This window comes from the organism of the source record quoted next (genome assembly GCF_019968985.1).
Source record: "MAG: Porospora cf. gigantea B chromosome Unknown PgB_NODE_183_length_30554_cov_124.19, whole genome shotgun sequence".
Classification (NCBI taxonomy): Eukaryota; Apicomplexa; class Conoidasida; order Eugregarinorida; family Porosporidae; genus Porospora; species Porospora cf. gigantea B.
In genome coordinates this window covers 18,547-30,554 of record NW_027178751.1, presented here as the reverse complement: position 1 = coordinate 30,554, position 12,008 = coordinate 18,547, and the positions used below count along the sequence as shown (strand labels likewise).

Below are 12,008 nucleotides of genomic sequence, written 5' to 3'. Positions count from 1 at the left end.
TGTCTTCCTCCTCGCACTGACAGCGCCAGTACTGCACGCGTGCTCTGGATTGCCCACGACAGCCTTCAAATTTCCAGTACATTGATTCGCAGTTCTGCATCGCCCATCTTCCGTAGCACTCTTTATCCGCCACGAGGGTCCACTCGTAGCTCCGAACATCAGCCTGGAGGCAATCCAACGAATCTTCCACGTCTGCCCTGTGAAGATGTGAGAGCTCCTGTAGGGTGCTGAAAGATCCCAACTGCGGCGGTACAGGAACTGTCAACAAGTTCCCAAGTCCTAAAACCTCTGTAATCTGAGAGTAGCTGTGTTGCAAATGGACGACACTCACTCTACCCGCCATCTCATGGTGGTATTGATGAAATTGGATTGGGACCTTTATTTGAACCGTCGGATTCTTGCTGCGTAGATGAATTCATCCACAAGGTCTCCGATACACTAATTGTTACGTCGGTATATCATCTGGAGACTTACAAAGCGGTTGACGGTCATTAGAGCTTCTACGGTTAGAGTATCGGGGACCTTGTGTATGCATATTTCTTCATTCTCTAAATCGTAGTCAGTGAACGAGACGAAGTCGCTGAGGATCTCCCCTTCCCCACCCCGCGATCTCAGCATCCAGATGTGGTCTTCTGTTTCGATGAAAATCATGTCGCCCTCCTCTTCAAAGCGCCAGTACTGCACGCGTGCTCTGGATTCCCCACGACAGCCTTCAAATTTCCAACCCATCAACTCTAAGTTCTCCATCGAACCGTCCCATCTACCGTAGGACTCTTTATCTGCCACAAGTGTCCACTCGTAGCTCTGGACATCCGCCTGGAGGCAATCCAACGAATGTTCCACCTGTGCCCTGTGTAGACGTGAGATGTCATCCGCCCAAAATGTTCCCAACTTGGGATGCACAGGATGAATCAAATAGCTCTCCAGTGCGTAGGGGCCTGCTTTAATCTGAGAGTAGCAGCGTTATTAGGTGTAAGGATGCCTCACTCTATTCGGTGCCCCATAGAGGTTGCAGATTTGGTGAATAGGTTGTCGAAGTATGAGCACGAATTACAGAGTTACCCTACAGGAGCTCTCGCGTCAAGATCCAAAGCAGCCGAAGGCGTCAATAAGCCCCGTCCAGGGACCCTAGTTGTTACGTCGGTATATCATCTGGAGACTTACAAAGCGGTTGACGGTCATTAAAGATCCTACGGTTAGTGTATCGGGGACCTTGTGGATGCATGTGTCCTCACTCTCTGCATCGTAGCGAGTGAACAAAACGAAGTCGCTGAGGATCTCCCCTTCCCCACCCCGCGATCTCAGCATCCAGATGTGGTCTTCTGTTTCGATGAAGATCATGTCGCCCTCTTCAAAGCGCCAGTACTGCACGCGTCCTCTGGATTCCCCACGACAGCCTTCAAATTTCCAACCCATCAACTCCAAGTTCTTCATCCAACCGTCCCATCTACCGTAGGACTCTTTATCTGCCACAAGTGTCCACTCGTAGCTCTGGACATCCGCCTGGAGGCAATCCAACGAATGTTCCACGTCTGCCCTGTGTAGACCTGAGATGTCATCCTCCCCAAATGTCCCCAGCTTGGGATCCACAGGACGGATCAAATAGTCGTCAAGGTCAAGGTGGGCGTCTTTAATCAGAGAGTAGCTTCGTTATTAGATGTAAGGATGCCTCACTCAATTCGGTGCCCCATGTACGTTGCAGATTTGGTGAATAGGTTGTCGAAGTATGAGCACGAATTACAGAGTTACCCTACAGAAGCTCTCACGTCCAGATCCAAAGCAGCCGAAGGCGTCAATAAGCCCCGTCCAGGAGTCAAAGACCCTAGTTGTCACGTCGGCATATAATCTGGAGACTTACAAAGCGGTTGACGGTCATTAAATAACGGTTACCTTCTCAATGCATGAGTCTTCATTAAATAAATCGTAGCGAGTATGCGAGACGAAGTCGCTGAGGATCTCCCCACACCGCGATCTCAGCATCCAGATGTGGTCTTCTGTTTCGATGAAGATCATGTCGCCCTCCTCTTGAAAGCTCCAGTATTGCACGCGTGCTCTGGATTCCCCACGACAGCCTTCAAATTACCAAACCATTGATTCGCAGTTCTGCATCCCCCATATACCGTGGGCCTCTTTATCCGTCCACTTCTAGCTCGGGATATTCGTTTGGAGGCAATCCAACGTTCCACGTCTGCCCTGTGTAGACGTGAGATGCCATCATTGCCAAAATCCCAACTTTGGCGGTACACCGAGCATCTGCAATTAGGCGCCCTATGGAGGTTGTAGATTCGGTGAATTGGTTGTATCTCACCACGATGATACGTGCGAAGCGCTGTTTCACTGTCGAATAATGTGGTTGTTAATCTGCTGAGATTAGACAGTTTCTGAAACGTGCCTCAGAAGCCTAGAGCTCCATCGAAAAATCGTCCCCATAAGTAAAGACCGCAGAAGTCGGCGTTGCATTAAAAACATTTTCGCGGTTAAAAAAATTTCCAGCAAGCTCTAGGGGAAGTTTCCAGCTACTCAGCCCGCTGCGCGCGTAGCGACCATTGGGTCAACATCTCGTGTGCCGCCGACGTTCGTTCGTTCGCTGGCATCTTGTGCCACGACCTCACTAGGCGTGGCCAGTCAATGTCGCCTCTGTCGGTGACAACACCTAGCGACTCAACTTCCATACGGACCAGCAAATCCTGCTTCAATCTGGGATTAGTGATGTGACCGATAAGATCTCTAACGCTCGCCGCTGATCTGTCGATTACAGCCTCTAGCTGGTGCTCGTGCCGGTTGTCAACCAAATTTGTCATCTTATTTATGTTCCCGGGGGCCACCTTTTGCAGAGATAAATCAATTGCATCCCAATGTACCACGGGGCACTGCTCAACGCAGTCCCTTTGTTGCTGCTGGCACGCAAAGTTCACAGGGACCTCCAGCCACTGATCGCGGTCGACGGAGCCCAACTTCTGGCAGACCACCCACTCAGCATTGCACTGTCCGTAGCAGTGTCCAGCCGTGCCTAGATCATCCAGCTGAAACCCAAGAGACTCCCACAGGAAATCCAACCCAACACCCAGACCCACATCCTTGAGCCAGGTTTTGTCTTCGCCCACGATGGTGGACCAGCAGCCAGCCGTGCAGAGTCCATGCGTTCCATTGCAGAACAGAACGTTGAGGTGGCCGTGTGTCGTCTGACTGATTAGCGTATCGCATTTGAACCAGAAGTCGTCGCAGGCCTTGCGGCAAGTAGCGATGGAGCCGCCGAGACAGGACACCGTCAGCAGAATGAGGCTGATGCAGAATCGGCCCATTTTTGAAAATCTAAGGCAGGCGGTGCAGATCTACGATTACGGCGTTCATATGGCAGGATGTGGGCGTATGATCGTAGGCGTAACGCCGACATTTTTCTACTAAAAAAGATGGTTAGCATTCGAAAAAGATCAAAAAAAATTATATCCTAACAGTGTCAGAATAGGCCACATTTCCAGTGAGGAAACTGTGGAACTTCATGGGAAGCGCCGAACGGATGGGAGCCCAGAAGCGCTTGCTTCGCCAGCTCCATCTTCAGATAATCTGCGTAGTCAGGTTGAGGGTAGCCGAAGCTGCAAGGGGTGTCTCCGAGATTCGGGTCGATGTCGAACATGTCAAAAGCATCTGGCCTGCGCATGCGAGAATAATGCCGCAGCTCCCCTCGAGCGCAGGGGGTGAACCCTTTTCTTGACGCCAGTTCGCTCTCAAAACGATCGAGAAAAACTGAGCTGGATGATCGGAAATGCCTCGAACTACAACAGCGATCTGCACTATCGGATTCGGTGTTGCAGGATTTGAAGGGAAGATGATGAACGGCCTGCTCGCCCAAGGAATGCGGTAAACCCTCACTTTCGTACCCGCATCCCACATACTTAGAAGCGAGAATAGCCTTTCCCAACGCGAGCTTATCGTGTGATGATAGGCTTTGACAGAAAGAACTGTCACCTGATCCAGGTCGAGTGGCGGAATCGGGGGTGTTACTGCGGCTCTCACGTGCCCAGAGAGAGCCACTTAAACCCTCTCCAACGGGTGATCGTCGAAGTTCGCTGTCGCTGTGCGCGAATCGGCAACTTGATCCATATTTGCATGGGGGGCCGTCATTATTGCGGTGGTTCTCGTTAAAAAAACAGAGTGTCGTCTTGTAGTTGACAAGTCTTTCGGTCAGGGTGGTATTCAGCTCTTCTTTGGCGTGTGCGTAATTACAGTTGATTCGGCTACACGCTCTACCATTGACCACATCAGGGCAGAGTTTCGTCTTGACTAGATGTGGCCGGTCGCGAATTTCGTGGGACCCGTGCGCGTAAGAGCACTTTGAGCCACGCGAACAGCGACTTCCACTCGCGATTTGCGGACAGAGCTTCGTCTTCACGAAGCGACCTCTCATTTGGAATATACGATGTATTTATTCTAATGTACTGTGGGGTCCGTTGCAACAGCGGAAACGGATGACACGAACTCACTCGAACCATTCCACTCACACTTCACCGAAGAATTGGCTGAATTGCGCGTGACAATAGCAAAAGAAATAGATTACCGGCATATTTATTGTAATGTACGTTCTGGGTAGCCTGGCACAGTGTGCTGCGATCACGGCGACACTACAAGCAGTTTCTTTCGTTGTCTCCGTCACGTGTCGTACGGACAAGCTCTTTGATATGGCTGGCGTAATAAACTACATACTCCTTGACGCGATCACCTACATGAGAAGCCAGAGAACAGAGCGCCAGGCGTTGATCAGTGCTTGTGTCGCCGTCTGGGGTTTTCGTTTTGCGGTCTATTTGGCCTTGCGTGCACGGCATATAAAACAAGACCACCGGTTTGACCCTACAAGACACAACAAAAGGGTGTTGTTCATGATATTCGCTTTCCAAGGGCTGTGCGTGTTTCAAGGGATGCTTCCGGTCATCCTGGCCAACAACTATCTGGAGAAGCTCCCCAATTTGATATGCTCCGATATGGTTGGCCTCACAGTGTTTCTCTTCGGTTTCTGTTTGCAATTTGTGGCGGACATTCAGAAAGGTATGACTCACCAAGACGGATGGTTCGTTTCGCGAGGAGTGTGGAGTTGGTCCCGCCATCCAAACTACTTCGGAGAGATTATGGTATGGGTGGGCATCTACGTCATGGTCGCCAACGGTCTGGATAAGTGCAGGTGGGTGGCAGCAACGGGGCCTGCGTGGACGACTGTGAACGTCGTTCTTCTTTCGGGTGTGCGTCTCATGGAGAAATACCACGACGAGGCGTTTGGAAAGACGAAGGAGTACGGTCTCTACCGTGACAGGACCAGCATCCTCATCCCTCTTCCCACCTGGCTGTACTCAAGACTTCCAAGAGTGATGAAGGTGCTGCTCCTTGACTGGCCCCTGTTTGATTACCGAAAAGATCATGTGGATTGATACATCGAGCTTTCACTGGAAGGCCCAGGCCTCGTTGGGCACACAGAAATCCTGAGCCGACTCCCCAAACTCATCAAACAGCGGAAAGTGCGACTCGTGGTCCATACCTAGAAAAGGAGGAATCGTGTCGTAATTTGGAGTGCTGTGTGGCCTGGCGCTTAACGCTTACGGTTGGTCACTTTCCGGGTAGTAGGAGTCATTGACGCCCCAGAACGTTTCAGTAACGGGAGGGCAGTCATAAGCCCAGCCGTCGTAAGATTGGGCATCCTGCATGTCGTGGTCGGTGCTGTGAGAGTACAGGGTGTCTTCTGGGAGAATGGATTTCAAAACTCCTGAGAGCGTAGACAACGAAGCGACGGCCTGGGTTGGTTGCGAACCTGTTTCTTACCTTGAGATCTACAGGGCATCCGCGAGAGACAGACTGCACTGTAGACAGCAGCTCAGCAGCAGACGTAACTGGGGGGGTATTCTCGTCCAAACATAGAGTGGGTACGTCAGTTGACGTGGAGAGTTCCATTGCGTCGTGCACTATTTGGGAGTACCGATCAGAGGCAACAGGAACAGCAAGGACCACAACTGTCCCAAAAGGGTTGGAAGGCTTCGGAATGTATGTCAAAATCGGCGAGTCAATGGCAGTTGTTGACTCTGGAACGCCGCAGTCGGCAAAAATGTCCTGAGATCGTTTTCGAATAAGCTGTTCGCTCCATTCTCGTTCGACGTCTTGGTACGGTGAAGCTCGAGTCTGAGTTTGCGACTTGTAGCAATTCGTAGGGCCGCAGTCGAAGCAGGATTGAATTTGACGGCACTTGCGATTCTGATGGCGATTCAGGAATTTCTGGGCGTGAGACCGGACTTGAATGAGGGTACGGGAACCAACATGCTCCGTCACTCGCCTCCATTGGTGCCCGTGAATGCTGAACGCTTCCAAAAATTTCCTGTGCTCCTCAGGACTCCACTTTCCGCTGTTCGTTCGAATTGGTTTGGCAGAACTCATCTGAAACGTACAGTCAAGCATAGTAAAATCAGCCTATTCATGGATAGTCAAGGTCCTAGATGGCCATGCCACCCATTACGGAGAGGACTCCCAGGTCAGAGTTTCCGTAGCACGGTGCGATTTTGGCTCCGCAGCCCTCATCCGTCAATCGGCAGCATAGATGATGCGCCATGGCACGTTGAGATATAGACGATGATATACAGAAGAGAGGGTACTTACTTAAGATACGGTGCGGATCTCAGGTCGAACTTTGGGCGTCTGGAGAATGCAATTATTGTATTACACTCCTGAGTCAGGGCGACTGGGCAAATTCTCATATGGAGGGACCGACTCTAAGGTGCACATCTTGGTTTGAATGGTGTTTCAGGGGCAACAGACCAATGGTCTCCAATACAGAGAGTTCATCACGTGTGATTCGCAAAAGGCGACGAGGCTAGAGGCATCTTGGAATCAGGTTTCAAGTGACTCGTAGGGAGAACCAAGGGTCCTGACGAGGCCACGGATGAAGGTAGCGAGTGCATAAACGGCGGAGACAAGACGATAGGCGAGCCCGCCACTCGGATCCCCGAGGGCACTCGACGAGAAGGTTGGCGGGAGGAAACGACAGGGGGATGCGCCACCACGCCAGTGGCGAAGGTCCCGGCCTGGGTTGACCCGGTGCTGGTTACGAACGGAAGGTTCTTGGGGTTCAAGACACTGTCTGGGCGCCAGAATGGCTGCGGCTGGAGATACGGCGTCTTGACTATTAGAGGTCTGCTTGGCGGTGCAGATGGTACCTGAGGTTGCAGCTCCTCCTCAGAGAGAAAAACTGGCTCGTGATTGGCGACGGGCCCTAGACAAGAGGAGAGGTCGCCGACCGGCTTCGTCTCGACCTCCACTGGCGACGGGACTCTGGGTTCTGGCTTTCCCAACCCCAGCTTTTGCATGAAGGTAGCAGGCGCTTGCGTCCTCTCCGGCGGCAGGTCGAGCTCCAGCTGCCGCAATTTCACCGCGAACATATCACGGTCCCGTACTGCCGCCGCTCTTTGGTTTTCAGCTTCGCGTAGTTGTTTCTTCATGCGGAAGAGAATTTGCTTGACTTTGGTTCGATCCGATTGGGCGACATCCCTAGATTTCACGGCAATATTCCTGTAGTTTACCGTCATTTGCTCCATACGCTCGCAGCGAGCCATCACGTTCTCAGTCCAGACGCGAATAATATCTAGCGTGCGGCTCCAGTCATTGATTGTCGTCCGAGACTGCTGAAAGGGCCTCGCCAGGCCGGCGTCCAAGTGAACTAGTGCGAGTCGCACCTCCTCAGAGAAGACCCAGAGCTTCTCTACACGGCGGAGCACCTTCGCTACGTGGTCGTAGGGGTACTCCAGAAGCATCTTCTGCGCGAGCGACAGATCCTGATCGGGAACGTCGACGGCGGGGTAGCCGGCGAGACTCTGGCAGTTGTACACCGCGTCGAGCAGCTGCTCAATAGACTCATCAGCATGTGAGGTCTCAGCGTCCATGAATACACTTTTCGTCCTTGTGAGGTTCTTGCGAGACCGTGGTTCCTGGTCGTCCGAGTCGAAGAGCACACTCACCAGCGGCTTGCGAATGAGGCTAACGATTGGTACGTTCACCGGCGTCTTGAAGGTTGTGGTGTCAATATGACATGCTCGAGGTATAGGTCCGCCCGCCACAAGAATGTTGTTGACCATGCTGCAAACACCATCAGACACTCCAGTCTCGACAGGGCCGTGCGAGTTGGTCAGTGTGAGGCGCTGCTCGTCTAACAGCTCCTGTAGCCGCTCCACCTCTCCAGCCAGATCAGCCTCGCGCTTAGCCATCGCATCCTCATTGGTGACTTGGAACTCCAGAGCACTGAGTTTCTGTTCCGCAATGGCCAATTCGTCTCGCGATTCGGCCAAACGCCCCTCGAGGCTCGCTACTTGCTTGTTCTTCGCTCGGACTTCCACCTGGAGACTTTCAATTTGAGCGGTCACTTCGCCTTCTTTGAGGTTGGCAGCGTGAGCCAGTTTAGCTTCCAATCGCGCTTTGTCGTTCTCGGCATCCATTAACTCGGAACGCAACGTCTTCAATTTGATTTGCATCTGTGAAGACTCCTCTTCCAGGATTCTTATGGTATCATCCATCTTCTGGCGGCGGTTTTGCCACGTGAATCTCTCGTGATCGTGTTCCTCAGTCAGACGCTTCATAGACCGAGTCTTCTGCTCCTCCAATTCGCTCTTCTCTCGTTGCAGTGAGCGGTTCAAGCCATCACGCTCGCTCTGCAACGCAGTCAGTTTGGACTGCAGTTCGTCCACGCGAGTGTCCTTCGTAGCCAATGCCAGCTGAGTTTCCTTCTGCTGAAGAGACGTCTGCTGATCCCGCAACTGCCGCTCCAGATTGGAGTTGGCGCGTTCCATCTCTGCGAGCCGGTTATGCAGGTTCTTGGCGGCATCGGAGTCGGACGAAAGTTTGTGCATCTCGGACTCGACTTCCTGGCGAACTTGTAGCAGCTCCTGCTTGTGCGACTCCACGAGCTGTGTGTTGTTGTGCTGCAGGATGTCGACTCGCGCGTCATGATGTTTTCGCAGAGAGGAGATTTCATCTGTTAGGCGTTCTTCCGTCTGGCGACACTCCTTCATCGCTACATCCAGCTGGAATACGTGACAACTTCGCTACCACACGGCCCCTCACCTCATTGCCAAGATCAGCCAGCATGCGGGTAAGGCGCTCCACCTCCGCATCCATGGTACTGACCATTTCCTTCAAAGATGCTGACTCCGCCTTGGACTCGGACAACTCGTCGGTCAGCTCGGCATGACGATTAATCTCAAGCTTCAGCTTTGCTGTCAACGCTCCGTGGTCGATCTTTTGTAACTCGAAAGCCTGTATGAGGAAGCGTCTTCCAGCTCACCTTCGCGGTTTCCATCTGGCTCTCTCTGAGTTGGTTGCATTCTGTGCGCATCGTAGTCAGAGCAAACTTGAGCTCGTCTTCAGACTTAGTGAGGTTCTCCATGAGAGCTAGGTCGCCCTTCAAGCGGTCTACGTGGGACTGCAGACTATCGATGTTAGCTTCCAGTTGTCCAGCATGCGCAGTGGAGGCCCGTATCTCCTCAGCAGCAGCGGTTCGGACTTCTTCAATCTTCAGATTCGCATTTTCTAGGGCCTCAGAGATCTCGTGGTTCAGCGATTGAAGCTTAGCCGCCTCAACCCTTAGCTCGCCGTTCTCACTGGCGGCCTCCTGTAGGCGGCGCTTCGCAAGATCCGCGCTGGCCGTAAGTTCATCGTGTAGTCTGTCTACGTCTTCTCGGGTATCCGTCGCCTGGAGAAGGCCTCGAAAACGGGAGCGCAGGTCCTGAAGCATGGTGAACACTGGTATCGCTGGGTCGATGGTTGCTTCAACTTCACGAATGCCGTGCCCTAGGGCCTCGTCGGTGAGAAGATCATCCTCCTCATCTGGGTGGAAGTCACGACAGAAACGAGCGAGCGTTGAGTAGAATGAGCTGAACGGTTTCAGACTCTGAGTCGCCTGCAACAGCTGTGCATCCTTCTCACTAACACGCCCCAGAGCGTGGTGCAGGGATTGGTCGGTCTCAAATTTGGACGTCTCCAAATTGTTGAGCTCGTCCCGTAGAGCAACGTTCGAGGCCTGGACCCCTCGCAATTCAGCTTCCAACTGGAAGACACGGTCAGTCATTGGCGTCTCGGGCTCTTCTTGCGGCAAATCTATCACGGGTTGGAGAGCGTCATCCTCCAGCTGCAATATCTGCTGCCGGAGCTGTGACAACTCCTCCCTGTGCGAAGCCTTGACTTCAGATAGTTCTAGTTGGTGAGACAACCGCTCATCGGCTATCTTTTGCATCCATTCTGTCGCGTTCGCATCAGCGTCGTTCTCCAACTCCTCCTTCAACACCGCGTTCATCGTGCGCTCCTTCTTCAGACTTCGCTCGACGTCAGTCAGCCTGTCTTCAAGCTCCTCTAAACCGGATGCACGAGGTACATCCTCGCTAGAGGACTCGTCATCATTTCGAAGCAGCCCCTGAAGACCACTCAATTTCGATTCCGCCAGCGCATTCAGCCGGTCTATCTCCTGTGTTTGCTCTCTGTTCTTCGCCTCGAGCTCCTTGATTCGTTCTTGCAACGTATTCGATGCTAATGTTCCTCGATTGGACTGCGTATCGAAACTCGAACTACCTGAGCGGTCTATCAGCCGCGCACGGAGCTTCATGACCTCCTCCTCGAGCATCGTCTTCGTCCGCGCGTCCTCCCTTGCCGAGTTTGCTAGTTCCTCGCTCCGTATGTGAGTGGAAACGGAGGCCCCTAGGAGCGGTGCCTGCAGCTGGCCCTCTAGTTCCTCGATATACTCGGAAGCTCGAGTTAGCTGCGACAACATGAGCGTTCTAGGCCTAAAGGCCGCACACTCACTCGTTCATTTTTGACTTCCAGGTCTGCCTTAAGCTCGTGATATGCAGTGGTCTGTAGCTTCAGTTGCGACGCCGCCTCAGCCTCTCGGTTTTCAGCCTCTTTAAGATAGGCCGATATGTCATGGAGCTCCTGCTTGCTTGAATCCAGCTCTTCCAAAGCCGTCTTGAGGTCCAATGCAAGAGTCTGCGCCTGTTCCTTCAAATCAGAAATCAACATGTCGGACTCGGTGGCGTCGCCTACCATGGAATCACGAAGTCTCGCGATTTCTTCCGACTTCTCCGTAAGCTGCCGTTCCAAATCCATCTTGGAGGAGTTCGTTTCAGCGAGGGCCTTCTGCAATGTCGCGACCTCCTCCTCCAAGTCACGCACATTCAGATCGAGCTGGTCGGTCTGCGAGCGGAAAGAGAGCTGCTGCACCTGGCCGCTCTCGGCAGCCTCGGTCAGCTCCCTCTGCACGGCTTCCACTCGTTGGTTGGCCTGCTCCAATTGGCTCCTTAGCGTTTCGTGGTCCAAAAGCGCCGTCTCAAGCTCAGACTTGTACTTCGCAGCTGTGGCTTTCTCTATGTCGGCAGCTGCATTTGCCTCGTCAAGGGTCCTTTCCAATTCGTTGACAGCACCCAAGGTCGCTTGCAACTCGACTCTCGCTTCAGCGAGTCGAATGTTCAGTTCATCCACGGACTCCTCCGACCCCGATTTTAATTTCAGAGCCTCATTCTCGGCTACGAGATCTGCCGTTCGTCTCTTTAAAACGTCCGCGATGTCCTCGAGGGATCGCATTATCTCCTTCGTCTCCTCAAGCGCCTGCACATGCGCATTATTCTCCTCCTCCAGCAACATAACACGCTCTTGCAACCGATCGGCTAAGTGCGAAGATTCTTCATCCGGGTGAGATTTTTTCTTCTTCTTGCCCACCTGAAGCCCCTTCGGAATCCCCCAACCCTTTTTCTTCTTCCTGCCATCCTCGCTAATGTACGAGGAAGCGTCATCAACCAATATTGTTGGCGGTTGAAGCAAGTCGACGGGAGGCAAGTCACCCGGCGAAACCTCGTGTGAAAGGTCGTCGCCGACGCCAGCAGGCTCTTGCAACTCACCCTCCCCTTCAGAATACTCCTCTCCATCTGCATCGGACACGGCGTCCGGTCTGCTCTTCTTCTTGCTTTTGCCGCCCAGCTTCACTTTGAATGGGGCCATCT

At 52.8% G+C, this 12,008-nt stretch overlaps 6 protein-coding genes across 9 annotated transcripts; 1 reads left to right on the top strand and 5 right to left on the bottom strand.

Annotated features, from left to right (window-relative positions):
- Positions 1-438: 438 nt before the first annotated feature.
- Positions 439-1,691, bottom strand: KVP17_000800 (uncharacterized protein; the record flags this gene model as incomplete). Of its 3 annotated transcripts, XM_068515622.1 has the most annotated exons (3): positions 439-948; positions 1,195-1,645; positions 1,675-1,691. In XM_068515622.1, 3 exons carry the CDS (start codon positions 1,689-1,691, stop codon positions 439-441), a joined length of 978 nt encoding a protein of 325 aa, XP_068377566.1. The 3 variants fall into 3 exon arrangements, with proteins under 3 accessions (XP_068377566.1, XP_068377564.1, XP_068377565.1); XM_068515620.1 differs by lacking the exons at positions 1,195-1,645; positions 1,675-1,691 and having other exon boundaries at positions 439-747; XM_068515621.1 differs by lacking the exons at positions 439-948; positions 1,675-1,691 and having other exon boundaries at positions 1,129-1,434.
- Positions 1,692-2,516: 825 nt separating this feature from the next.
- Positions 2,517-3,302, bottom strand: KVP17_000797 (uncharacterized protein; the record flags this gene model as incomplete). Its single annotated transcript, XM_068515616.1, has 1 exon — positions 2,517-3,302. The coding sequence occupies one exon, from the start codon at positions 3,300-3,302 to the stop codon at positions 2,517-2,519; it is 786 nt and encodes a 261-aa protein (XP_068377560.1).
- A 155-nt stretch (positions 3,303-3,457) lies between these two features.
- KVP17_000799 (uncharacterized protein) lies at positions 3,458-3,658 on the bottom strand (the record flags this gene model as incomplete). Its single annotated transcript, XM_068515619.1, has 1 exon — positions 3,458-3,658. One exon carries the CDS (start codon positions 3,656-3,658, stop codon positions 3,458-3,460), a length of 201 nt encoding a protein of 66 aa, XP_068377563.1.
- Positions 3,659-4,571: 913 nt separating this feature from the next.
- KVP17_000804 (uncharacterized protein) lies at positions 4,572-5,417 on the top strand (the record flags this gene model as incomplete). Its single annotated transcript, XM_068515627.1, has 1 exon — positions 4,572-5,417. The coding sequence occupies one exon, from the start codon at positions 4,572-4,574 to the stop codon at positions 5,415-5,417; it is 846 nt and encodes a 281-aa protein (XP_068377571.1).
- A 12-nt stretch (positions 5,418-5,429) lies between these two features.
- On the bottom strand, positions 5,430-6,432 carry KVP17_000795 (uncharacterized protein; the record flags this gene model as incomplete). 2 transcript variants are annotated; one of them, XM_068515614.1, is made up of 3 exons in its annotated part: positions 5,430-5,559; positions 5,587-5,777; positions 5,806-6,432. In XM_068515614.1, 3 exons carry the CDS (start codon positions 6,430-6,432, stop codon positions 5,430-5,432), a joined length of 948 nt encoding a protein of 315 aa, XP_068377558.1. The 2 variants fall into 2 exon arrangements, with proteins under 2 accessions (XP_068377558.1, XP_068377557.1); XM_068515613.1 differs by lacking the exon at positions 5,430-5,559 and having other exon boundaries at positions 5,583-5,777; positions 5,806-6,411.
- Positions 6,433-6,815: 383 nt separating this feature from the next.
- KVP17_000812 (uncharacterized protein) lies at positions 6,816-12,006 on the bottom strand (the record flags this gene model as incomplete). The annotated part of the gene is made up of 4 exons (XM_068515641.1): positions 6,816-9,044; positions 9,085-9,276; positions 9,305-10,771; positions 10,816-12,006. The coding sequence occupies 4 exons, from the start codon at positions 12,004-12,006 to the stop codon at positions 6,816-6,818; spliced, it is 5,079 nt and encodes a 1,692-aa protein (XP_068377582.1).
- Between the last annotated feature and the right edge of the window lie 2 nt (positions 12,007-12,008).